Genomic DNA, 25,497 nt, shown 5'->3' with positions numbered 1-25,497 from the left:
AGGCGGAGTTATCGGTCCTGCTGCTGGGTTGTTGCCCTCCTATGGCCTTCTCCACATTTCCTGATGTACTGGCCTGTCTCCTGGTAGCACCAGACATAGCAAACCTTCTTGCCACAGCTCGCATTGATGTGCCATCCTGGATTAGCTGCACTACCCGAGCCACTTGTGTGGGTTGTAGACTCCATCTCATGCTACCACTAGAGTGAAAGCACTGCCAGCATTCAAGTGACCAAAATCAGCCAGGGAGCATAGGAACTGAGACGTGGTCTGTGGTTACCACCTGCAGAACCACTCCTTAATTGGGGGTGTCTTGCTAATTGCCTATAATGTCCACCTGTTGTCTGTTCCATTTGCACAGCAGCATGTGAAATTGATTGTCAATCAGTGTTGCTTCCTGAGTGGACAGTGTGATTTCACAGAAGTGTCATTGACCTGGAGTTACATTGTGTTGTTTAAGTGTTCCCTTTATTTTTTTGAGCAGTGTCTATATGGCTAAGCACAAAAAGTTTTCCTATTGAATAGAGAATAGAGATTTGTAGTGCAGCATTTGTTGTTGTAAAGAAGTACAACCACTACATTGGAGGACCTACACCTTTAAATGGTTGTTCGGGGGAATGGAAAATTTATGGGGGAAAAAAAATATTTTTATCTTTCTTTATTTGCTGCTTGGGGATGGGAAGGGAAAAAAGAATATGGTGTCAAGGTATTGTAATAATGTGGGTTTCGGCTAAAGTGAACATGGTGTAATTTATAAACGGAATATAAAGGGTGAAATAGGTTAAAGTCAATTAGAACTGTGGTCTTACTGAAGGAGGGAAGAAAGGGAAGAGCTGGAAGAATTAGGGAATTAGAGAATAGGGTCAAGTGATGAGTTTTCCCAAGAATCATTGGTGCCACCCTGGGCTGGAGACACGACCGAAGCTAGATGTTGAGGGAAGGAGAGAGAGGTTCGGTGTCTTTTGTTTTGTGGAAAAGAGGTGTGGTTTCAATTATTTAGAGCTCAAATAAAAATCCACATTTGTGGAGGTTAAAGGAGGTAAAAAATGTTAACCCTACCGGTACTGCCGTGTACTGCAGAGAAAGTTGTGTAATTCTTTCCAGTATGACCACAGTGCTCTCTGCTGCCACCTCTGTCTGTGTCAGGAACTGTCCAGAGCTGGAGAGGGTTAGCAATCAGGATTAGCTTCTACCCTGGACAGTTCCTGTCATGGGCAACGGTGGCTGCAGAGAGCACTGTGGTCAGACTGGGAAGAACTACACAACTTTCTTTGTAGTATACAGCAGCCTATAAGTACTGGAAGGATTAAGATATTTGAATAGAAGTAATTTTCAAATCTGTATAATTTTCTGGCACCAGCTGATTTGAAAGTATTTGTTTTTCACCCCTTTAAACCCATTTGAAACCCAAGGTACAGTTGTTTGGTACGGTGTCTAAGAAATGTAAGATGACAATTTTTAAGTTTTTTTTTGTTGGATTGTATTAATTGAAAGAAAAATGCAATAAAAATATTTTTAAAAATACTTAGGGAGTCACTGCTTAAAATGTACCTGTCACTATCAAATTATTTTGACATGTAGAGACGTCAAAAGTTTTGAACACTGTGTATCCAACCGAGATGGTCCCATAGACTTACATTGGTAGTCATGCTCTTAGTGTGTGCTACTCCTCTTACCCCCACTGATGGAAACATGTTAAATTTTTAAAGTAACAAAGGAGATTTAAAACTTTTACAATGTCAGACAAAAAACAGCAGAAGGCTGTGTTTGGTGGAATTTCCACCAATATAATCTTTATTCTTAATAAGCTGTATAGGAAAGTTAAAGGGGTTATCCACCATAAGGTGATTTTAGTACGTACCTGGCAGACAGTAATGGACATGCTTAGGAAGGATCTGATCTGCACTTGTCTTGGGGCTAAATGGCTATGTCGTGAAATTACCATAACACTGTGGCTAGCTGTTTGTGAACTGGTATTTCCAGTTGAAGTTTTCTTCTTTTGGCCACAAATCCCATAATTCCATTTTCCTCCCTCCCACACATCAGCCACTCCACCCATTGAAACATAAATGAGCTGCTTCCATTCAAAAGACCTGTGGTTTTCAATCAGGGTGTCTACAGCTGTTGCATTAGTTGCAGATTGTTCTCTCTCCCACCAAGCGATCCCTCCACCCATTGAAGCAGACAGGCTCCCTGTCATCAGCTGACTAGTGAGTCAGATCTCGGCCGCATTGCATCCTGGGAAAAATCTGAGACAGCAGTCATTTTGTATGCTGTTAAAAATAAATATTGGGGTGAAAATCACATAAGAATTGTGAGAAAACCATCACACAGGTACAGACACTATATTATGAACTACACTAACTTTACAGCCCCTGTAGCATAGTCAAATAAAAAAAATCCTGGAATACCCTTTTAAAGTAAGGGATGGGTTAAATAATTTACTGTTTTCAAGTCCGATGTACTTTATATTTATAGAAGCTACACTAAAATCTCTGTGGTATAAATGTTACAAGTATTGTTTCTAATATGTGTTTACTTTCTTTTGCTTTTATCCAGGTCTCAGTGACTGCACGAGAAGATGTCCCGTCTTTTGGGCCCCCACTTCCAAATCCACCAGTATTCCAGAAAGTAAGAAATGTAAATGCATACATGCTCTGCGGGGAGACATAAGGCATGGGGCACCGAAAGCCACACTATTTTTATCCTGATAAACAATCTCCTCGCTCTACAGTAACATTCATCATTTTACTCAACAGCACCAGATGTGCAAAATGACAGGAACTAAAATCTCCATTATTAATGGAGCAGAATTAAGTGCCATACATGGGGCTCCAGCTTTGTCTGCTGGGTGAGATGCATTGTTTTTAACACATTCAATAAATTAGGTTATAGGGTAGTTTACTTAACCCCTTAAGGACTCAGGGTTTTTCCGTTTTTGCACTTTCGTTTTTTCCTCCTTACCTTTTAAAAATCATAACCCTTTCAATTTTCCACCTAAAAATCCATATTATGGCTTATTTTTTGCATCGCCAATTCTACTTTGCAGTTACATTAGTCATTTTACCCAAAAATTCACGGCAAAACGGAAAAAAAAATCATTGTGCGACAAAATCGAAAAAAAAACGCCATTTTGTAACTTTTGGGGGCTTCCGTTTCTACGCAGTGCATATTTCGGTAAAAATTACACCTTATCATTATTCTGTAGGTCCATACGGTTAAAATGATACCCTACTTATATATGTTTGATTTTGTCGCACTTCTGGAAAAAATCATAACTACATGCAGGAAAATGTATACGTTTAAAAATGTCATCTTCTGACCCCTATAACTTTTTTATTTTTCCACGTACGGGGCGGTATGAGGACTCATTTTTTGCGCCGTGATCTGAAGTTTTTATTGGTATGATTTTTGTTTTGATCTGACTTTTGATCACTTTTTATTCATTTTTTAATGTTATAAAAAGTTACCAAAACACGCTTTTTTGGACTTTGGAATTTTTTTGCGCGTACGCCATTGACCGTACGGCTTAATTAATGATATATTTTTATAGTTCGGACATTTACACACGCGGCGATACCACATATGTTTATTTTTATTTTTTTTTACACTGTTTTATTTTTTTATGGGAAAAGGGGGGTGATTCAAACTTTTATTAGGAAAGGGGTTAAATGACCTTTATTAACACTTTTTTTTAACTTTTTTTTTGCAGTGTTATAGGTCCCATAGGGACCTATAACACTGCACACACTGATCTCTCATCCTGATCACAGGCGTGTATTAACACGCCTGTGATCAGCATTATCGGCGCTTGACTGCTCCTGCCTGTATCTCAGGCACGGAGCAGTCATTCGTCGATCGGACACCGAGGAGGCAGGTAAGAGCCCTCCCGGTGTCCGATCAGCTGTTCGGGACGCCGCGATTTCACCGCGGCGGTCCCGAACAGCCCAACTGAGCAGCCGGGATACTTTCAGTTTCACTTTAGAAGCGGCGGTCAGCTTTGACCGCCGCTTCTAAAGGGTTAATACCGCACATCGCCGCGATCGGCGATGTGTGGTATTAGCCGCGGGTCCCGGCCGTTGATTAGCGCCGGGACCCACGCGATATGATGCGGGATCGTGGCGCGATACCGCTTCATATCGCGGGAGCCGGCGCAGGACGTAAATATACGTCCTGCGTCGTTAAGGGGTTAAAGGGGTACTCCGGTGGAAATTTTCTTTTTTTTTTTAAATCAACTGGTGCCAGAAAGTTAAACAGATTTGTAAATTACTTCTATAAAAAAAAAATCTTAATCCTTCCAGTACTTATTAGCTGCTGAATACTACAGAGGAAATTGTTTACTTTTTGGAACACAGTGCTCTTAGCTGACATTATGACCACAGTGCTCTCTGCTGACATCTCTGTCCATTTTAGGAACTGTCAGGAGCAGCATATGTTTTCTATGGGGATTTTTTCCTACTCTGGACAGTTCTAAATAATGGACAGAGGTGTCAGCAGAGAGCACTGTGGTCGGGATGTCAGCAGAGAGCTCTGTGTTCCAAAAAAATAATTTCCCTGTAGTATTCAGCAGCTAATAAGTACTGGAAGGATTAGGATTTTTTTTTATAGAAGTCATTTACAAATCTGTTTAACTTTCTGGCACCAGTTGATTTAAAAAATAAAGAAAAAAAGTTTTCCACCGGAGTACCCCTTTAAAGAGAAACAAACAAAATAAATTATAGGTCATATACAGTACAGACCAAAAGTTTGGACACACCTTCTCATTCAAAGTTTTCTTTATTTTCATGACTATGAAAATTGTAGATTCACACTGAAGGCATCAAAACTATGAATTAACACACGTGGAATTATATACATACCAAAAAAGTGTGAAAATGTCATATTCTAGGTTCTAGCCACCTTTTGCTTTGATTACTGCTTTGCACACTCTTGGCATTCTCTTGATGAGCTTCAAGAGGTAGTCACCTGAAATGGTCTTCCAATAGTCTTGAAGGAGTTCCCAGAGATGCTTAGCACTTGTTGGCCCTTTTTGCCTTCACTCTGCTTTCCAACTCACCCCAAACCATCTCGATTGGGTTTAGGTCCGGTGACTGTGGAGGCCAGGTCATCTGGCGCAGCACCCCATCACTCTACCTCTTGGTCAAATAGCCCTTACACAGCCTGGAGGTGTGTTTGGGGTCATTGTCCTGTTGAAAAATAAATGATGGTCCAACTAAACGCAAACCGGATGGAATAGCATGCAGCTGCAAGATGCTGTGGTAGCCATGCTGGTTCAGTATGCCTTCAATATTGAATAAATCCCCAACAGTGTCACAAGCAAAGCACCCCCACACCATCACACCTCCTCCTCCACACCAGCACACCTGTGAAGTGAAAACCATTTCAGGTGACTACCTCTTGAATCTCAACAAGAGAATGCCAAGAGTGTGCAAAGCAGTAATCAAAGCAAAAGGTGGCTACTTTGAAGAACCCAGAATAGGACATTTTCAGTTGTTTCACACTTTTTTGTTATGTACCGTATTTATCGGCGTATAACACGCACTTTTTAGGCTAAAATTTTTAGCCTAAAGTCTATGTGCGTGTTATACGCCGATACACCCCCAGGAAAGGCAGGGGGAGAGAGGCCGTCGCTGCCCGCTTCTCTCCCCCTGCCTTTCCTGGGGTCTGGAGCCCTGCTGACGGCCCTTCTCTCCCCCTGGCTATCGGCGCCGCTGCCCGTTCTGTCCCCCTGACTATCGGTGCCGATAGCCAGGGGGAGAGAGGCGGCGCTGACAGCCAGGGGGAGAGAAGGGGCAGCGGCACCCATTGCCGGCGCCGCTGCCCCGTTGCCTCCTCCCATCCCCGGTGGCATAATTACCTGGGTCGGGTCCGCGCTGCTGCAGGCCTCCGGCGTGCGTCCCCTGCGTCGTTGCTATGCACGGCGCGGCGCACTGACGTCATGCGCCGCACCGTGCAGCGCATAGCAACGACGCAGGGGACGCACGCCGGAGGCCTGCAGCAGTGCGGACCCGACCCCGGCAACAGGTAATTATGCCACCGGGGATGGGGGGAGGCAACGGGGCAGCGGCGCCGGCAATGGGTGCCGCTGCCCCTTCTCTCCCCCTGGCTGTCGGCGCCGCTTCTCTCCCCCTGGCTATCGGCGCCGGCAATGGGGCGCCGGCACCGATAGTCAGGGGGACAGAACGGGAAGCGGCGCCGATAGCCAGGGGGAGAGAAGGGCCGGCAGCAGGGCTCTAGACCCCAGGAAAGGCAGGGGGAGAGAAGCGGGCAGCGACGGCCTCTCTCCCCCTGCCTTTCCTGGGGGTGTATTGGGGTATACGCATGCGCACACACGCACCCTCATTTTACCATGGATATTTGGGTTAAAAACTTTTTTTACCCAAATATCCTTGGTAAAATGAGGGTGCATGTTATAGGCCGGTGCGTGGTATACCCCGATAAATACGGTATATAATTCCACATGTGTTAATTCATAGTTTTGATGCCTTCAGTGTGAATCTACAATTTTGATAGTCATGAAAATAAAGAAAACTCTGAATGAGAAGGTGTGTCCAAACTTTTGGTCTGTACTGTACATGTTCATGTTTCTGATAATGTTTGTATTGTAGCTGAAATCCCCAAGTGTCTACTATACAGTATAACTTTAAAATGTAACTCTACAGTGTGTCAATTTTCTGGTAGCACTGAGCACTATTTCATTGACATCCATTTCAACATGGGCGCCCAAGTCGCTGCACAGGATGCCTTTCTCCCTGTATATAACTACTCATTACGAGATGGAGCTTGCCTTTAAAGACATGTGTGGTGCTGTTTTTGGAAGAAGTTACCACAGTTTTTCTATTCCTGGATAACATCTTATAAATGATTTTTTGGGAAATTATTATGGGTGGCCTATCCTTAGGATATGTCATCAATATTAACCACTGGGGTTCCAGGATAGGCTGCCTCACCTTTCAGCTGAATACCAGAGCCATGGCATCTCCATATACAGAGAACAGAGAGAGTGATATCTCTCGTTCACACGGCAGAATTTTTGAGTGGAATTTGCTGGGAAATGCTGTCCTATTGTTTTCTGTGCGTGTGCTTTCTGGCGAGGAAATTCAAATTCTGAGCCTCTGCAGAAAGATGTAACATATCTTTGGAGACGACACATTACCACATGGTCCTAGCGCCGGCTTGTTCTGTTGGTACCTGATGTCTGCGGAATGTCCGCTGGAAATTTTACAGGCAAATATTCCACAAAAAACCCTGTCACGTGAACAAGGCCTAAGAAGCAGCTAGCTCTGTGAATTGTGTAGTGATCATGCTGGGTTAGTGCAAGTCACGTCCCTTAATGGGAGCTGTCTGCTTCTAACACTGTTCTCTGTATATGTAAACTGCTCTTGCAATCCTCTCATTGGCTAGGCACTGGTTATTGGACCCCAGTGATCAGAAATTGGTAGCTTGTCCTTGAATCCTGGAAAATCCCTTTAAAATCTAAAGAATTGGCGTTGAAAATTAGCATGCCCGATCCTTCTTTTCCATTAAAGAGGTACTCCGCTGCCTCAGCGTTTCAAATGCTTTGTTCCGAACGCTGGGTGCAGGCGGCAATGGGTTGTGACATCACAGTCACCCCCCCCCCCGCGTATGCCACGCCCACTCCCATAGACTTGCATTGAGGGGGTGTGGTGTGACGTCACGACCCCCGCTGCCGGCACCCAGTGTTCTAAACAAATGCCAGGTGCTGCACAGAGATCACGGGGGTCCCAGCGGCAGGACCCCCGCGATCAGACATCTTATGCCCTATGTAGGGCATATGTACCGTACATACATTGGACAGTCATCAAGTCCTGCTGAAATTATCAGGTTTGTCTGATTTGTTTGACTGCCCCTATACGTATTGGCCCCTTTTACACTATTTTAGAATTCAGTTTTGAAGTCTCTCAAAAGCTTCATCTCTCAAAAGCTTCATTTTCCACTTTGGACTCCTTTGGAGTGATAAAACTGTATTGAGCAGCAGGGATCAGTAAAACAACCTGCAGGACACACAGGGAATAGAAGCGATCACCTAGTTGTGTACGTTGATGGTTTATGCAGTGAGATGGGTAATGTTCACAGTGTTCCTTTCCCTCCCAGATGTGCATTCACTCATGTAATCCCTTCCAGCAGAGACACCTGCCACAGACAGAGTACAGCACCTGACAGTGACTCCGGGAGCCGAGCAGGCCATGACTCAATAAAACGAACAAATTTATCCTCTCAGCCCATTTCTCTGTACTCAGCAGGGAGCAGACCAGCATTTGGAAAGAAAATGAGTGCCAGCTTTTGGCAGTCAAAATATTAGTCATGATTCTCCCTGAGCTGTCATAAATGCGTCAGCGTGTCAGCTACCAAGCCTCTGAGTCCCCGCCGGTCCCATAGAGATGAAAGAGATGCAAGGAAATCTGAATTCCAAATGTGTTCATTACATCTCACACTTTCTGATGTCTTACCACTGGGCCCTGTTGGTAGAGTATGTATAGCAAAATTATTTATTAGGATCACGTTGTGATTGTAATAGACAAAACTATACACAAGTCATGTTTAATACTGCATGGAACCAGCTCAGCTTTTAAAGGGCCAGGTACCTTACAGAGGGAAATAATACTGCACAACCTGATTCTTAGTAGGAATTTTGCCTGTAATGTAGGTTTTTTTAGGTGCTAAAAAGTCCCCCGCTCTGGTAAAGGCAGAGACCCACGAATTTACAGTACAGTAGCTATCACTTTTCTTCCCATACATAACAGAGAGTAGGATGTAAAGTTCTCAAGTCCTCAAAGGTATCAGCTATTCTTAGCAGCCAGTACAGTACGGATGTCTCCCCAGATACTGAATGATGTATAAAACCACATTACTGTGTCAAACGTATCTACAAGCCCCCATTTACTTGACCAAGGCCAAAAGAATATCCTTTTGGCCTTTATTGGGCTGGAATCTACCGGTCACTAATATGCTTTTTAATACAGTATGGTATAGCACTGTCTGCTGCACTATTCCATACAGTGCAATCCAGTATAATGTACAATACATAACTCGGTTTACTTTTTTAACCCAGGAGTCTATAGTTGGCAGACATTACTGTATGCTTATACAGAGAAATCTGTTGGAAGTATACATCAGGACATCCACCTAACATATACCTCTCCCAGACACTGCAAATATAGAGTAAAATAAGATTTTTTTAAATTTAACCACTTTCCCTTTTGTTTCTGCTCTCCCTGCATTGACAAAATATCACATTTCCAAAGGATAGGGCATAAGATGTCTGATCGCGGGGGTCCTGCTGCTGGGACCCCCCACGATCTCCCTGCAGCCCCCGCATTCTATGCGGGGACTGCGTCTCTAGTTTCGGAAACCTCCAGGACTGGGGACGGGACGTCAAGCCACGTCCCCTCCATTTATGTCTATGGGAGGGGGCGTGACGGTTGTCACACCCCCTCCCATAGACATGAATGGAGGGGGTGTGGCGTGACATCACGTCCTGGAAACCCGGAAGTTTCCGAAACTAGAGACGCAGTCCCCGCATAGAATGCGGGCTGCTGCAGGAAGATCGCGGAGGGTCCCAACAGTGGGCCCCCCGCGATCAGACATCTTATGCCCTATCCTTTGGATAGGGGATAAAATGTTTTTGCCTGGAATACCCCTTTAATATATATGTCCGGTTGTATATGCTAAGTGGATGGCTTTGGCTCAGGAGTCCTGACTGTTTGAGTTAAAATATATGTTGGAAACATTGAAATCTGAATACTATTGTATCAATGTTGGTCATCTGGATTCATTGGGTGGGGTTTTGGGTCATATTCAGATTTACCTTACTTTAATGAAAATGCATATAAACTGCCAACAATAATGCACAATCCACAAAACTATATGATCTTAGGGGGGGTCGGACCACTGGGACCACCTGTGATCTTGAGGACTGAGACCTAAATCTCCTGCTCCATTTATTCTCTATGGGAGCTGTAGGAAAAAGCTAAATACAGCATTAGGATGTTACCAGCAGTTCCAACAGAGAATGCATCGAGCACCATGCGCAAGCGCATCTCATCCCTCTATTTTAACAAAAGACTCGGACCCCTTTTCTTGAGATTGCCAGGGCCTCTGCAATCAGATAGTTATCACCTATCAGACAATGGTTTGCTCAAGAGATGTTCAATTATCAATCTACTTCTATCTTATGATTAACATAGTATAAGAAGGAGATTGTTTTGGCTTGGACTCCACATAATGGGTTATTGTGACCACTACAGAACCTCAATGTTTCCCTTTTTGAAAATGCATTTTTAAGAAACTGGTTAAAACATGGTCTGACTTATTCATTAGTCTATAGTACTATTTTATGACAAAGAGCAGTTTTATAAGGGCTTTATAATAACTTATTCTCTCTCTCTCTCCAGAATGCGGAGTTCCGTGAATTTTTACTGACAAAACTCATTAATGCTGAGTATGCTTGCTGCAAGTCGGACAAGTTTGCTAGGCTTGAGGTATGAAGACTCCATGAATATACATCCAATGTTAGAGGGGTCTTAAATCATAACTGCCATTTAAATCAACTTTTGACATGTTTCCAAAGGTTGTGATCACACTGAGTCTCACTCCTGAGACCTCCTGCGATCATAAGATATAAGCCAGGGAAGTTCACAGCATTGCCATTCACTCCCCAGCTGGCCCGCATATCTGACCTTTTCTCTACATTGCAGTCTAAGGGGAAAGGTTGGATTTGATTGACAGACGAGGAGTGATCCATGTACTGCTGAAAAATTCTCCGACTTATATCTGACAATCCCAGGGGTCCCAGGAGTGAGATCTGGTGCGATCACAACCTTTCAAATGTCTAGAGTTGTTTTAAATGACAGTAATGCTTTAAGGTAGTGTGACTTAAAAAAAGAACTGTTTGTGTTACTGTTACTTTTCTGAGTTAAGGACATCTGCATTTTGTCCATGTTTTTTTGACCTAGGACCGGACAAGAGCCGCTCTTTTGGACAATCTTCATGATGACCTTCATGTGCACACACAGGCTATGCTTGGCCTGGGCCCAGAAGAAGACAAGCTTGAGAATGGCGCTCATGGAGGTTTCCTCGAGTCTTTCAAAGTGAGTATACTGTAGATAGGGTATTACGCCTGTGTGAAACTGATCTTAAAAAAAATAGTTTGGTAGTGTGCCTTTATATATTGTGGTAGAACGTTGGTCAATGATGGCATGTAAACTAATTTCCGATTAACAGATAAACACTGGATTTTCTTACTATGTGGAGCAGTTCCTTAAAGGGGTACTCCACTGCTCAGCGTTTGGAACAAACTGTTCCGAACGCTGGAGCCCTTGCCGGGAGCTTGTGACATCATATCCCCGCCCCCTCATGATGTCATGACCCGCCCCCTCAATGCAAGTCTATGGGAGGGGGCGTGGCAGCTGCCACGCCCCCTCCCATAGACTTGCATTGAGGGGGCGGGACGTGATGTCATGAGGGTGGCGGGTCTATGACATTTGTTCCAAAGGCTGAGCAACGGAGTACCCCTTTAAAAATAGGAAATCATTAGACACTTCCAATAATAATGATAATAGTAATAATAAATAAATATATATATATATATATATATATATATATATATATATATATATATATATATATTCTGTAATTGACATGCCATGACCAGATGGCATGTATGAATGGATCCCGGGATAGCTGCCAGACCTGACATGTAAAGTGGATGCAGACAGCTGCAGAATGGTTAATTAAAGAGTGCCGCTCTGATGTTAGCAGCAGTTAAACTTCAATACGCAGTCTCTGGGTTTGATCAGCAGTTAAACCCCTGGTAGCTGTGCCACTTTGAAGGATAATGGCTGGCATGGCCGTCTGGTGAGATGTCTGACTTCTAATGACCTACTAGATGCTCTATAATTGCTTTGGAGTACAGTCTGCCTTGCGAGGCCACTTTCAATTACATTCTCATTTGAGAAAAATAGGATGCTACGTCACAATATGTTGTTCACTAAACTAGAAGAATGCCCCCTTTGCCTTGCTAATAAGTAATGTGAATAATTTAATACAAATACACAGCTCTGCCATGCACACTAGTGCTCTGCCTGACGGCGCAGTATGCACCAGTAGGGAACTATAGGGAGTGCAGATGTACAAGGAGTTTTCTCCATTATAAACTCACATCACATATCATGGGATATGTATTAAATGTTTAATTGTAGGGTTCAGACTTTTTGGACTCCAACAAACAATGATGCATTTACACAATGTGCCTGGAAAATATGGATTCTATCGTGACCGTGAAAAGAATAAGAGATAACTCATCAGCTGAACACTAGCAAAGGATATAAATGTATCAGATGTTTGAGGAGGGCAAGATCAGCCGGTTATATATGTTGGGATTAATCTTCATGCCGTAAACAATGCTGCTTATCTGATAGCAAACATTCTCTTTATGGTCCGCACATAAAGTCTATTTGTTTTCCTCTATCTCTTCTTTGTTTAAGAGAGCGATCCGGGTTCGCAGTCATTCAATGGAAACTATGGTTGGAAGTCAGAAAAAGCATCAATCTGGAGGCATAACGGGGAGCCTGAGCGGAGGCATTGTGCACACCACGGCCGAACTCACCAAAACCACCTTCTCTGTAAGCATTGTCCATGTCAACTGGAGTCTTCTATATTATGTCTTCTCATATCATCTAACAGAAAACATTTGGTCTCTATAGTTATTTTATTTTAAATAATTTAACATTAGCATGACCATAGGAAATATACACTCACAGGCCACTTAGGTACATTTACTAGTACTGGGTTGGATCCGTTTTGCCTTTAGAACCACCCTCATTATTTGTGGAGTACTTTCTACAAAGTGTTGAAACATTTGTCAGAGATGTTGTTCCGTATGAACATGATGGCATCGCACAGTTGTGGCAGATTTGGCGGCTGCACATTCATGATGCAAATCTCCCATTCCACCATATCCCAAACATGCTTTTTTGGATGGAGAGCTGGTAACTGTGGATGCCATTTGAGTACAGTGACCTCATTGTTGTGTTCAAGAAACCAGTTAAGGATGATGAAAGCTTTGTGACATGGTGCATTATCCTGCCATCAGAAGATGGGTACAATGTGGTCATAATGGGGTGGACATGGTCGGCAACAATACTTAGGAAGACTGTCACGTTTAAACAATTCTCAATTGGTACAAAGGGGCCCAAAGTGTGCCATGAAAATGCCCCTCCCCCCCCCACACACACACCATTACATCATCGCCAGCCTGAACTGTTGATACAAGGCAGAATGGATCCATGCTTTCATATTGCTGAAATTTGACCTGCCATCTGAATTTCACAGCCGGAATCTAGACTCCTCAGACTAGGCAATCTTCTTCCAGTACTGTATAGGCCAGCGTATAAGACGACTGGGCGTATAAGACGGCCCCCAACTTTTACAGTTAAAATATAGAGTTTGGAATATACTCGCCGTATAAGACTACCCCTTCTACCGCGATGTACAGAACCTTGTAGTTCCCCCCACATCAGGTAGGCAGTATAGTTCCCCCCACATTAGGTAGGCAGCATGTTCCCCCACATTAGGTTGCAGTTCCCCCATATTAGTAGGCAGCTCCCCCACATTAGGTCAGCAGTTCCCCCACAATAGTAGGCAGCTCCCCCACATTAGGTCAGCAGTTCCCCCCCACATTAGGTGAGCAGTTCTCCCACAATAGTAGGCAACTCCCCCTACATTAGGTCAGCAGTTCCCCCACATTAGGTCGACAGTTCCCCCACAATAGTAGGCAGCTTCCCCCACATTAGGTCGGGAGTTACCCCACATTAGGTTGGGAGTTACCCCACATTAGTAGGCAGCTCCCCCACATTAGTAGACAGTCCCCCCCCCTCACAGACATACAGCCTCCAGCCATATACAATGTATGGCTGGAGGCTGTATGTCTGTACTGCCCCCACAGTGTTCTGATTACCGCTCCTCTGGCCCGGGGTCACCATCTACTGCTATGGACCATAGCAGCAGTCCCGGGCCTGTAGGAGCGGTGACCGGATCACTGAAGAAGATGACGTGCCGCTGGTCACTCACCAGGCCCCAGCCGGCGTGCATCCTCCTGCGATGGTCCTGCTGTCCTCCTGGTCCTCCTGCGTCTCTATGGTCGCAGGAGGACGTCACTGACGTCCCGTGCGTACAACCATAGAGGCGGAGAAGCGGAGGAGGACCGCAGGAGGACACGCGCCGGTCGTGGAATGGTGAGTGACAGGCAGACATCCATATGTCCCGAAAAGATATTTCGGGACACAGGGATGTCCGGCATAGGAAAAGCTATGATTATCTGCTCCCGTGATACTAAAAACCAGGGTGCCTCCAGCTGTTGTGTAACTACAACTACCAGCATGCCCGGACAACAGCTGGAGACACCCTGGTTTTTAGTATCAGTAATTAGTTTTTATCTGCTCTGGCCGGCCCCCACACACGGAGCCGGCCCAGGCATATAGTCATAAGTTTTCCTATCCCGGACCCCAATACCCAGCATATAAGACGACCCCCGACTTTTTTTCAGAAAAGTCGGGGTTAAAAAGTCGTCTTATACGCCGGAATATACGGAATTCCATTGTCCAATTTTGTTGAGCCTGTCCAAACTGTAGCCTCAGTTTCCTGTTCGTAGCTCACAGGAGTGGCATCCGCTGTGGTATTTTAGCTGCTGTAGCCCATCTGCTTCAAGTTTTGATGTATCGAGCATTCAGAGATGGCATTCTGCATGCCTGTATCAAGTGGTTATTTGAATTACTGCTTCCATTCTGTCATCTAAAACCAGTCTGACCATTTTTCTGTAAACTCTGACATCAACAAGGCATTTTCATCCACACAACTGCTGCTCACTGGATATTTTTTTCTTTACTGATCATTCTCTGTAAACCCTAGAGATGATTATGTGTAAAAAAAAATTCCAGTAGATTATCAGTTTCTGAAATACTCAGACCAGCCCATCTGGCACAAAAACCAAGCAACATTCAAAGTCACTATAATCCCCTTTCTTCCCTATGCTGATGCTTGGTTTGAACTTCAGCAAATTGTCTTACCAAGTCTACATGCCTAAATGCATTGAGTTGCTGCCATATGATTGGCTGATTATCGATTTGTGTTAACAAGTAATTGATCAGGTGTATCTAATAAAGTGATTAGTCCATATTTGACCCCATTCACCTAGGGAGGTAAACCTCACACTGTGTGTTGTGGGTTCCCACTGGATAAGAGCTAAGATATTTTGGAGAGGGAGTTTGATAAAACTATATGGCTTTCCCTGAATTTAGGTCTATCATATATGTGATACCCATCCAGGCTACAAGCACTGTCTCCTCTAAGCAGTGCAGTGGAATTAATAATTAAAATTCCTTACACATAGATACTACTACATGGCTTCTTACATACATTTACTGTTTAACTCATTCCTTGCCAGAGCTCACAGCTTAGCGGAAACTCTGGGTACGGGTCATTTAAATGGTTGGTCACCTCACAATATTTTGGCAGGGAGCACTATTAAAGGGGTACTCCCGTGGAAAACTTTTTTTTTTTTTAATTAACTGGTGTCGGAAAGTTAAACAGATTTGTAAATCACTTCTATTAAAATATTGTAATCCTTCCAGTACTTTTTGGAGAAATCCAAAAAAAAAATGCATTTCCTCTGATGTCATGACCACAGTGCTCTCTGCTGACCTCTGCGGTCCATTTTAGGAACTGTCCAGAGCAGCACATGTTTGCTATGGGGATTTTCTCCTGCTCTGTACAGTTCCTGAAATGGACAGCAGAGGTCAGCAGAGAGCACTGTGGTCATGACATCAGAGGAAATGCATTTCTTTTTTGGATTTCTCTTTAGTATACAGCTCCTAAAAAGTACTGGAAGGATTAAGATTTTTTAATAGGAGTGATTTAAAAATCTGTTTAACTTTCTGGCACCAGTTGATTTAAAAAAAAAAGTTTTCCACTAGAGTACCCCTTTAAATTGTATGCAGACATTTGTGTCTCCACGATAACAGACTACAAAAAAGCAATGTGTAGTCTGATACTGATGTTTTGTTGCTCTTTTCTATCTGCCCCTTTAGATTGCAGAGAGCTAAGTATTGAACATGATGATATTGGTTGTGGGTGTAGAGTTGGGTGGCAGGCGTGGTTGTGGATTAGGGTGCTACACCTGTAACTCTATAGAGTAGCTGTATACATAAAACAATAGGATATGTATAACCAAGGATATCAGCAAAGATGTTTCATTTTTAATTCTAGATGTATTGGAGCAATAAAAAATATGTGCTGTCCTCTGTTGTGTGTTTACAGCCCCCTGCAGTAGTAACAAAGACACAGTCCAAGAGCCCAATAAAGCGGAGATCTGGTCTGTTCCCTCGATTACACACTGGAGCGGAGACACCTGAAAGCCGGGCTCGATGGTAATGTTTTTCTTGATTAATCTAAATGTATTATTTTGAGCTGTATGCGCTGTCCACAACTTATGAAAGCAAAGTAAGAATAAATGTGTTCGGCCTCCAGTGGGGATGTGGGGCGCAGGCTTTCTGTCTGACTGCAGGTAAGGGGAGCAGGTGCATGGGGTGTCAGTGACCAGACATCTCTTCAATATACTGATCTCTAGGGACTGTAGATTAAAGGGGTATTCCGGGCAAAAACATTTTATCCCCTATCCAAAGCATAGGGGATAAGATGTCTGATCGCGGGGGGCCCGCTGCTGAGACCCCCCACGATCTCCCTGCCGCACCCCCATTCTAGGGAGATCGTGGGGGGTCTCAGCAGCGGGCCCCCCGCGATCAAACACCTTATCCCCTATCCTTTGGATAGGGGATACAATATTTTTGCCCGGTATACCCCTTTAAAGGAGACAGGAACAAAGTAATGAGACAACAGGAGTGGGTAGGAAGAAGCAGCTGTAAGACCAATCTGCTGTTGGACATTGCATTCTTCAGCTATGGAACTCTGGTCACATGAGACAAATCTCATGCTTGCCTCAAGTAGGATGTTTAACATGGAGAAGACAGGCATTGAACTCAAATATAAGCTAAATAGGTCGTTTTATGGCTGTTAACACCTAAAATATGTTGAGCACTTTTTTTCTAATTTTCATCATGGTCAAAATCTTTTGCATCTGAAAGGGTTCAAGCAAACGACACGATTACTGCAAGTCCAGACCAGTTTCCCCATTTCACATCTCTTGGATCTCTGGTGCCACTGTTGGAGGAAGCTTCCTCGTAAGGAGCTGAGACATAACAAAAGATCATTAGCCAAACCAGAAGTTCCTTCTGTAGACATCTGTAGAGTAGAGAGAAGAGTGTTTGTTAGGTAGACAAGAGGCATTAGATATACAGTGATCCCTCAACTTACAATGGCCTCAACATACAATAGTTTCAACATACAATGGTCTTTTCTGGACCATTGTAAGTTGAAACCAGACTCAACATACAATGACAGTCCAGATCTGTGAAACGTGTCAATGGCTGGAAGAACTGACCAATCGGAATGGGCAATTTACTGGTAAAACACCTGTATTACTGAAGCGTATGCACTGACTGATGTCTGGTAGCGCCCCCTACAGTACAGGAGGTATTACATGTTCTGTACTCTTTACCTGTACCAGGGTTACCTGCTCCTTTGGACACCAGGTGAGGGCGACTCCATGTTACTTTTTAAGGACATTGCCTGTACTGTACAGGACCTTGAAGAAGCTCCTGTCCTCTACATAGACCAGTGTTTCCCAAGCAGGGCGCCCCCAGAAATTGCAAAACTACAACTCCCAGCATGCCCGGACAGCCAAGCTGTCCGGGCATGCTGGGAGTTGTAGTTTTGCAACAGCTGGAGGCTCCCTGGTTGGGAAACACAGAAATAGACAGTGATTACAGCTCCCAGCAGATCTTTCTTACTTTTATATGTAAGGATTTGCTTTATCTATATTAGTTATCTACTTATTTTTCTTTAATTTTCACTTTTTCCTATTTTTGGATGATATTTTGGTGGCTTCAGAACCAATTACCAGGTTTCCATAGAGTTCTGGTCTCAACATACAATGGTTTCAACATGCAATGGTTTCAACATACAATGGTCGTCCGGGAACCAATTAATATTGTAACTTGAGGGACCACTGTATGTCTAAGTAGATTATAAGTCTCCTTGAAGAGACAGGCTGTTCTAAACATTGGTCTTTTTTCTTTTCGGGTAGGTTCTAGTGTGATTCATAATCATGAGTTTCAGGGCTTCTAAAGTAGTCAAGCACTGACTTACAGGAAAGCTACCAATAGGTGGCATTAGAGAGTCAACTATTCTACTTCTGGAGGAAAGTTATTTGGAATATTTTTTTTCCAGGGAGCATTGGTTGGCCTATCCCTATGCCAGCTTGGTGACTTCCCTAAGGGGATATATTACCCCTCCCTCCAAAATCTTCTACTGATAGCTTTGAACGAAATATCAGGACATTCTGAGTTACCCTCGGTTGTCTGATCCTTTGTGTATGCCTTGCATTGCTCTTTCCTTTGACATTTATAAATGTTATATACTATTCTATAACTTTTACAAAGTGTAAGAGCTTCATTTTATTTCACTAAATAGTCTGTGTCTATCATTGTTTCTTAACTGGCAAGAGTACCGCCTAAGTGTCACAATACCGCATTTCCATGACCCCCATCTAAGGAGCGGCAACACAAATGATTGATCACCACTGTCTTCTAACTCTCCTCACCACCATCAGTTTAAGGTTGTGTAGTAAGGTTCTTGCAATTGGTAGGGTTGTCTGCAGTCGGGAACCGCACTTTTCTAATATTTAACCCCTGGCGAGTGGATAACCACTTATATACCCCCTCCTACCTTTAAGCCCTCTCAAGCCATTTAGCACAACTGAGAGGGTTAATGGGATATAATTTCCTATTGCTGATATTTATTTAGAGGTCGAGGTGGCAGCAAGATGTTCATGTTCTGACCCCTATGATGCTTTAAAGGGACCTGTCACTATGCAAATGCAGTCTAATCTGCAGGCAGCATGTTATAGAGCAGGAAGAGCTGAGAAAATCGATATACATCTTTGTTGGAAAACATGTAACTTTTTGATTGACATCAGTTTTTTCATGCTTAGGAGTCCAGTGGGCGGTCCTATCATTATAGAACACTATCACTGGACTCCTATGCACTTGAGAAGCAGGAGTTTCAGTCAGTAAGTTACAAGTTATACTGAATCTTTTCCCACAAAGATGTATATCAATCTGCTCAGCTTTTCCTGCTCTATAACCTGATTCCAATAGATCAAATAGAATTTTCATGTTGACTTGTTCTGTTTAATGTGCTTAAGTTTAATTCTGATAGGGCAATATACAGATACCATAATTCGATCAAAATAATAGAAGTAATCCCATTAATTGAGAACAGTTTCTTCAATCTAAAAAGCTTTTCTGAAGTAGCTAAACAGATGAATGGGCACATCTAGATGACCTTTATGACCATTGCTTTCTGAATCAGAATGACCATGTGCACGAATACTCGCTTCCTATTACCAAGCAATTATTACTGTTGAAAGGGCAGGGTAGGTCTGCCTTCACCATAGCAAGAGCTGCACAGATTTATATTACGTGAGGAAAAATATATTTTCATCTACTTTTTAAAGGTTAAGACACGGTAGCAATCAGCTGCCTATGGCGAGTTAAGTGAACCTTCTAAATGATAGAGGATGAGATAGGGATGATGGACTGTGAGCAATGATGGGTCACATGATTTGCAATAGGATAAACACCAAGTGAAGAAAAAAACGTAATGACAAAATCCCATGTACTAAAATGTGGGAGATAATCAAAACTGTCTAAAAGAAAAACTGTCTATAGCAACCAATCAGAGTTTAGTTGTATTTCTTAAACTGTGAAAGCTCAGCTGTGATTGGTTGTTATGGGCAACCACAATTAACTTTTAGATAGTTCTGAATATCTCTCCCATTATTTTGAAGAAAAAAGGCATAAAAAATGCACAAAGTACGAAAAGAAAAACACTAGCATTTTGAGGCGTCTTTTTTTTTATATTTTTAAGCCCCACGTAAAATGTGTGTGAATTATGCTTTCAATTGCGTTTTAAGAGAATGGGGGGGATTTCACACCCACACACACCTAGGGTTGGGTTCCCATGTGCAGTTTTGTTTATATAGTTTTATTTCCAAAAAGAAGACTCGGTGGAGCATTTTTTCATTGGTTATGTCAGTTTTTTACATATTTGTACCTTTTTTCTGTCTTTTCATGCATTACTGAAGGTCGTGAACCATTTCTGCACCATGATCTATACTTCTTTATTTTGTCTAGCATAGTGACCATGGTTTTTATGGTTCAGGAGGATGTGTCATATTTATGATTTATTTTTTATTAATATTTTTAATTTAATTATACAAATGTAATTATAACAGTCAAATAATTAATACAACCACTTGTTTTTCCCATTTATTCTCCCACTCCCGTGATCATCTGGACAGAGCCCCGGTTCTCCCCCAGAGCAGCTTGTCACGACCCCTGCTCAAAGAGGGGGCCGCCACACCCCCTCCATATATCTCTATGGGAGAGCCATTTGGCAATCTTTGGCTCTCCTATAGATATATGGAGGGGGTGTGGCAACCCCCCCTTTGTGCGGGGGTCGTGGGCTCCGTACAGATGAACGTGGGGTCCCCAGCAATTTGACCACCTACGATCTAATACTTGTCCCTTATCCTGTGGATTGGGGATACATTTTTTGTAACATCAAACATGAGACTTCACTTTTAAAGAAAAAAAAGCAAATTTCTGTAGGGGCGTTGACGCAGACTGGCAAAGTCAAACATAAAAAAGTGACTTCCCCTCATAATAATCGGCCAAACACTCTTTCCTACACATACATGTCCTTCATTATGATCTGATTCTGATTTTGGCTTCACCAAACTGCATGACAAACTTGTATGTGAGAACACATATGCAGACTGTATTAGTGTGTTTATCAAAGAGCTTATTGACTATTTTCAAAAAGGATGTATTCCCTCATGTTTTATGATGCAGTTTTTTAGGCCAAGGCCAGGGATGGATCATAAATGGAGGACATGTATAAAAGAGACTTCAGTCCTTTATAAGGAGGACCTGTGGTTTTTATATAATATTTTAGCCTCAGGCCCCCTGATTCCTAGGCTGTTTAGTTTTTGAGGGTTTCAGGAGCCTTGATTCCTCACTCATTTCTTTTTCATGCTCATCTAAATATTCAGGGAAAAGTGTAGATAGTCAACCAAATAGTAAAACCCCTTTAAAGGGGTATTCCAGCTGAAGACATCTTATAGGGATAAGATGTCTGATCTCGGGTGGCCTGTCGCTGGGACCCTCCAGCGATCTCCGTGCAGCACTATGCTGGGCTGCTGTTCCAGTTTCGGAAACCTCTGTAGACATGAATGGATGGGTCGTGCAGTGTCGTCACATCTCCAGTCCCAGAAACACAGAGGTTTCCAAGACTGGAGTAACAGCCCAGCATATGCGGGTGCTGCACGGAGATCACAGGAGGGTCCCAGCGGCGGGCCCCCCGAGATCGGACATCTTATCCCCTATGCTTTGGATAGGGGATAAGATGTACTTGGCCAGAATACCCCTTTGAGTACAATTTGGCACCAAAATGCATTTGCTGTGCACCACTCAATTCCAGCTCCAGTTCAGGTTCCGTTAATACACAAATCTAATTACATGATACAGGAACAATTTTTATTCCTCCGTGAGGAAACCATCTACTTTGCATAATAACAGATTCACACTTTTTATTTATTCCCCAATATTTTTACTTTTTACTCCCTACTACAGGATTTTATGAATATATTATACCATGAAAACACTTAGTTATCTAAAGTTTATGATTTCTATATTGTCAATGATTTTTCATGAAAACGTTTGGTGTGAAGACTGATCATTTCTGCGCTAAAGGTACATATAGTAAACATATATTTCTTATTGACAGTGATAGCATGTCTGCTGCACCAAGGACTCCAGATTGTGGCCATTCATCACAGGATGTCAAATCCGAAACCTCATCAAATCCCAGTTCCCCGGAGATATGTCCCAACAAAGAAAGGTAAATAATAATGCCATGCATGGTAATGAACATGTGATCATTATTATGTGTTATATGGGAAATAATGATAAATTGTGTAATGTATTAGAAGTTACAGAAAAGTTCTGGCACTACATGAACCAGTTTAAAGTGTATCTGTCACTTAAAAAGATTGTTTGACATATTAACGAGACATGTCAAAAGTTTTGATTGGTCGTTGTCTCAGTGCTGAGACCCCCACCGATCAGGAGAACGAGCAATGATAAACGCACTTGACTCCCCGGTTCTCAGAAATATTTGTCACGCTGCCCCATAGACTTATAATGAAGCAGTGAGACAAAGATCACTAGGAGCCAGGGAGTAAAGTGTGCAGCCACATGCTTACCCCCACTCTTCTCAGCACTGAGATCCTGACTGATCAAAACTTCTGACATGTTCCTCCATGTAGCTGATCATGCAGATGTTAGAAACAAAACTATCTAGGAACACTTTGTCATTGGAAATCATATTGACAATATTATTATACAGTTTGTACTTGTCTACGAGCAAGAGCCAAATGTGTACCATGTAAATAATGTTCCCTCTGGTGGTCTCAAAAGAAAATCTATATTTTGCTGTTAAGACACATTGATTTTTGCTAAGCATTGAGTTATGATATTAACTACTATACTATAAGTTATCACTTGCTACAGGGATTAGCTCACTGTAGTATTTTATATTGTATATTGAAACAAGACCGATTCAGCATTTCTCCTGCTATGCTGGAGATCCCAGCCGCCCACAGTATGAGCTGTGTAAGGTAAGTAGCGGCCAGTGTGCCGTGCAGGAATGGCTTTAAAGGGGTACTCTGGTGGAAAAAAAAAATTAAATCATCTGGTGCCAGAAAGTTAAGCAGATTTGTAAATTACTTCTATAAAAATGTTTCAATCCTTCCAGTACTTATCAGCTGCTGTATACTACAGAGGAAGTTCTTTTCTTTTTGAATGTTTTTTTCTGTCTGACTACAGTGCTCTCTGCTGACACCTCTGTCCATGTCAGGAACTGTCCGGAGCAGGAGCAAATCACCATAGCAAATTTATTCTGCTCTGGGCAGTTCCTGAAATGGACAGAGGTGTCAGAATAGAGCACTGTGGTCAGACAGAAAAGAAATTCTAAAAGAAAAGAACTTCCTCTGGAGCATACAGCAGCTGAAGTACTGGAAGGATTAAACAAATTTCCTAGAAGTAAGTTACAAATCTGTTTGCCTTTCTGGCACCAGTAGGTTGACCTGAGGAAGAGGGAAGCAGGTCCCCTAATAACGCGTTGTCACCCCAAGTTTGTGCAATAAAAACACTGTTTTTTGAGATTGTGGTAATCTAGAGCAGTGGTCGAGCTGTTGGTGACATCACTTTGTCTGCACATAGCAGGAAAGTGTCTGCAGGATGGGATATTGCAGAAGACCTGGCCGGCCATCTTATCTGTGTGTTTATATTACTAGTGACAGCTTTCTGGCTCCTTGGTGGGGGGGCTCTCCAGGACAGCCCTGCATACATCTGAGTCTCTTTCCTTTATGTATGTGTATGTTTATGTATGTATGCGATTGTGTATGTGTATATGTGAGTGTACATGACAGTTTGTGTTTATGTGATTGAGTGTGTGTTTGTGTATATGTATTTGTGTGTGTGTGTGTGTGTGCACCCATTCATCTCAGAGCCAAACCAGGAAGCTGCACTGAGCCTGCAACAGCAAAGCTTGGTAAAGGGGCAGTTGGGAGCAACCCTTTAAGGGTACGGTCACATGAAATGGATGGACCCTAAAGTGTGCCTCCAGCTGTGTCTGTTCATAGCGGCAATCCGCTGTTACAAGCAGACACACAGCGATCTGCAAGTCGCTACATGCATGCGCAGTATACTCGCACACATGGTGGCCACTCCCCCTGCTCCATGAGCTAGGCTGAGAGCAGATACAATATGTGTGAGTATACTGCACACGCTCACAGTGTCTTGCAGATTGCTGTGTGTCTGCTCATAGAGGCGGATTGCCGCTATGAGCAGGCACAGCTGGATGCACACTGTAGGATCCATCATCAGCGCAGCGTAAAATACTCTGCGGATCCGTACCTTGTGACCCTACCCTAACTCAGAATTCCACCATATGACATCTGAGGGTGCGTTCACACGCGCGGATTTACAGCGTATTTTACGCTGTAAATCCGCTGGTGAAGGCCCCCTCTATGCTGGCTTTACAAGTGCCTGCTCATAGCGGCAAAACGCCGCTACCAGCAGGCACACTGTGATGTGCGAGTCGCAGTATACTCATTGCGGAAGCTCTCTGCCTAGCTCAGAGCAGGTAGAGCGGCCGCGATGTGCAAGTACGCCACGCACACCGCTGCACTGTGTCTGCTGGTAGCAGCGTATTACCGCTACCAGCAGGCACATGTAAAGCCAGCATAGAGCGGGCCTTCACCAGCGGATCTGCAGCTTAATACGCTGCGGAAATCTGCGCGTGTGAACGTACCCTGAAGATGGGTTTTCTAAATCTAACAACATCACATTCATCAATTGATCCCCTGTATATATTTTAATAGATTACTTTTTGAACACCATAAAAATATTTAGTCTGTTTTACTTTTTTGTTTTTCAGACCGTACATTAAGCTGAAAGAGAACGGGAGATCCAACATCTCTCGCTCTTCATCCAGCACAAGCAGTTTCAGCAGCACAGCTGGAGAGAGCGAGGCCATGGAGGAATACGAAAGTGTGGTGCGTATGTCAAACATGTCCTAAAGCAGTGGTGAATGCAATGTGAGGAGATCAAAATAGTTCAATAAATCCAATATTACAAAAAAGAAAATCCTTTGTGTGAACAGCATTACTAACATTCTATTGTATGATTGTGGGAAGACAGTGTTTTGGTAGAGAGAGTTCCTAAAGTTTGGATAAGAACAAAATCTTCTTAACGGTCATGGGAATCTATCACTGGTTTACCCTGGTTTTGTGTTGTACATTTGTCTCACAGTTTGTCTCAGATGCTGTTTTGAGACTTTTCATTGCGGTTTTTGCTTTAGAAGGTTTTTCAAAAGAAACATACCAAGTCATGATTTCAGTTGATATCATGCAGTGGTAAGGAATTCATCATATGCGACTTTTCAGTTTGTCGCATCTTTTGTCGCAACTGTGCTAACTTAGGTGCAAATCTACACCACTAAGCGGTCACTAAGACCCTAAATTTCCCACCCAATTTAAAACTTAACGTTTAATGAGCCGAGATTAAAATAACCTCACACATATTGATCCATGGTGCATTGATTGGCATGACACTGCATGCTATAGAAGTGAATTGAAAAATTAGACTGTGGCTGCAGTCCACAGTCTATAGTGTGAGACAATTAAAAATCTAACACATTGCCCGCCCGCCCGACGTTTCGCCACAGGCTGTGGCTTTA

General features: G+C 43.1%; 1 protein-coding gene across 7 annotated transcripts in view; it reads left to right on the top strand.

The window, feature by feature from the left end:
- Nucleotides 1-25,497, top strand: part of RAP1GAP2 (RAP1 GTPase activating protein 2) — an 882,491-nt gene that overhangs the window by 835,588 nt on the left and 21,406 nt on the right. For all 7 annotated transcript variants that reach the window (XM_056558445.1, XM_056558442.1, XM_056558446.1 and 4 more), the window contains 7 exons: nt 2,557-2,628; nt 10,413-10,499; nt 10,974-11,108; nt 12,504-12,641; nt 16,333-16,442; nt 21,982-22,095; nt 24,697-24,814. In XM_056558445.1, coding sequence (XP_056414420.1) covers nt 2,557-2,628; nt 10,413-10,499; nt 10,974-11,108; nt 12,504-12,641; nt 16,333-16,442; nt 21,982-22,095; nt 24,697-24,814 — 774 coding nt within the window. The remainder of the gene's footprint in view (nt 1-2,556; nt 2,629-10,412; nt 10,500-10,973; nt 11,109-12,503; nt 12,642-16,332; nt 16,443-21,981; nt 22,096-24,696; nt 24,815-25,497) is intronic.

The sequence above is a fragment of the Hyla sarda genome, chromosome 2 (genome assembly GCF_029499605.1).
Source record: "Hyla sarda isolate aHylSar1 chromosome 2, aHylSar1.hap1, whole genome shotgun sequence".
Lineage (NCBI taxonomy): Eukaryota > Metazoa > Chordata > Amphibia > Anura > Hylidae > Hyla > Hyla sarda.
The sequence above is the reverse complement of the archived record's forward strand: the minus strand, read 5'-3'. Positions and strand labels throughout refer to the sequence as shown.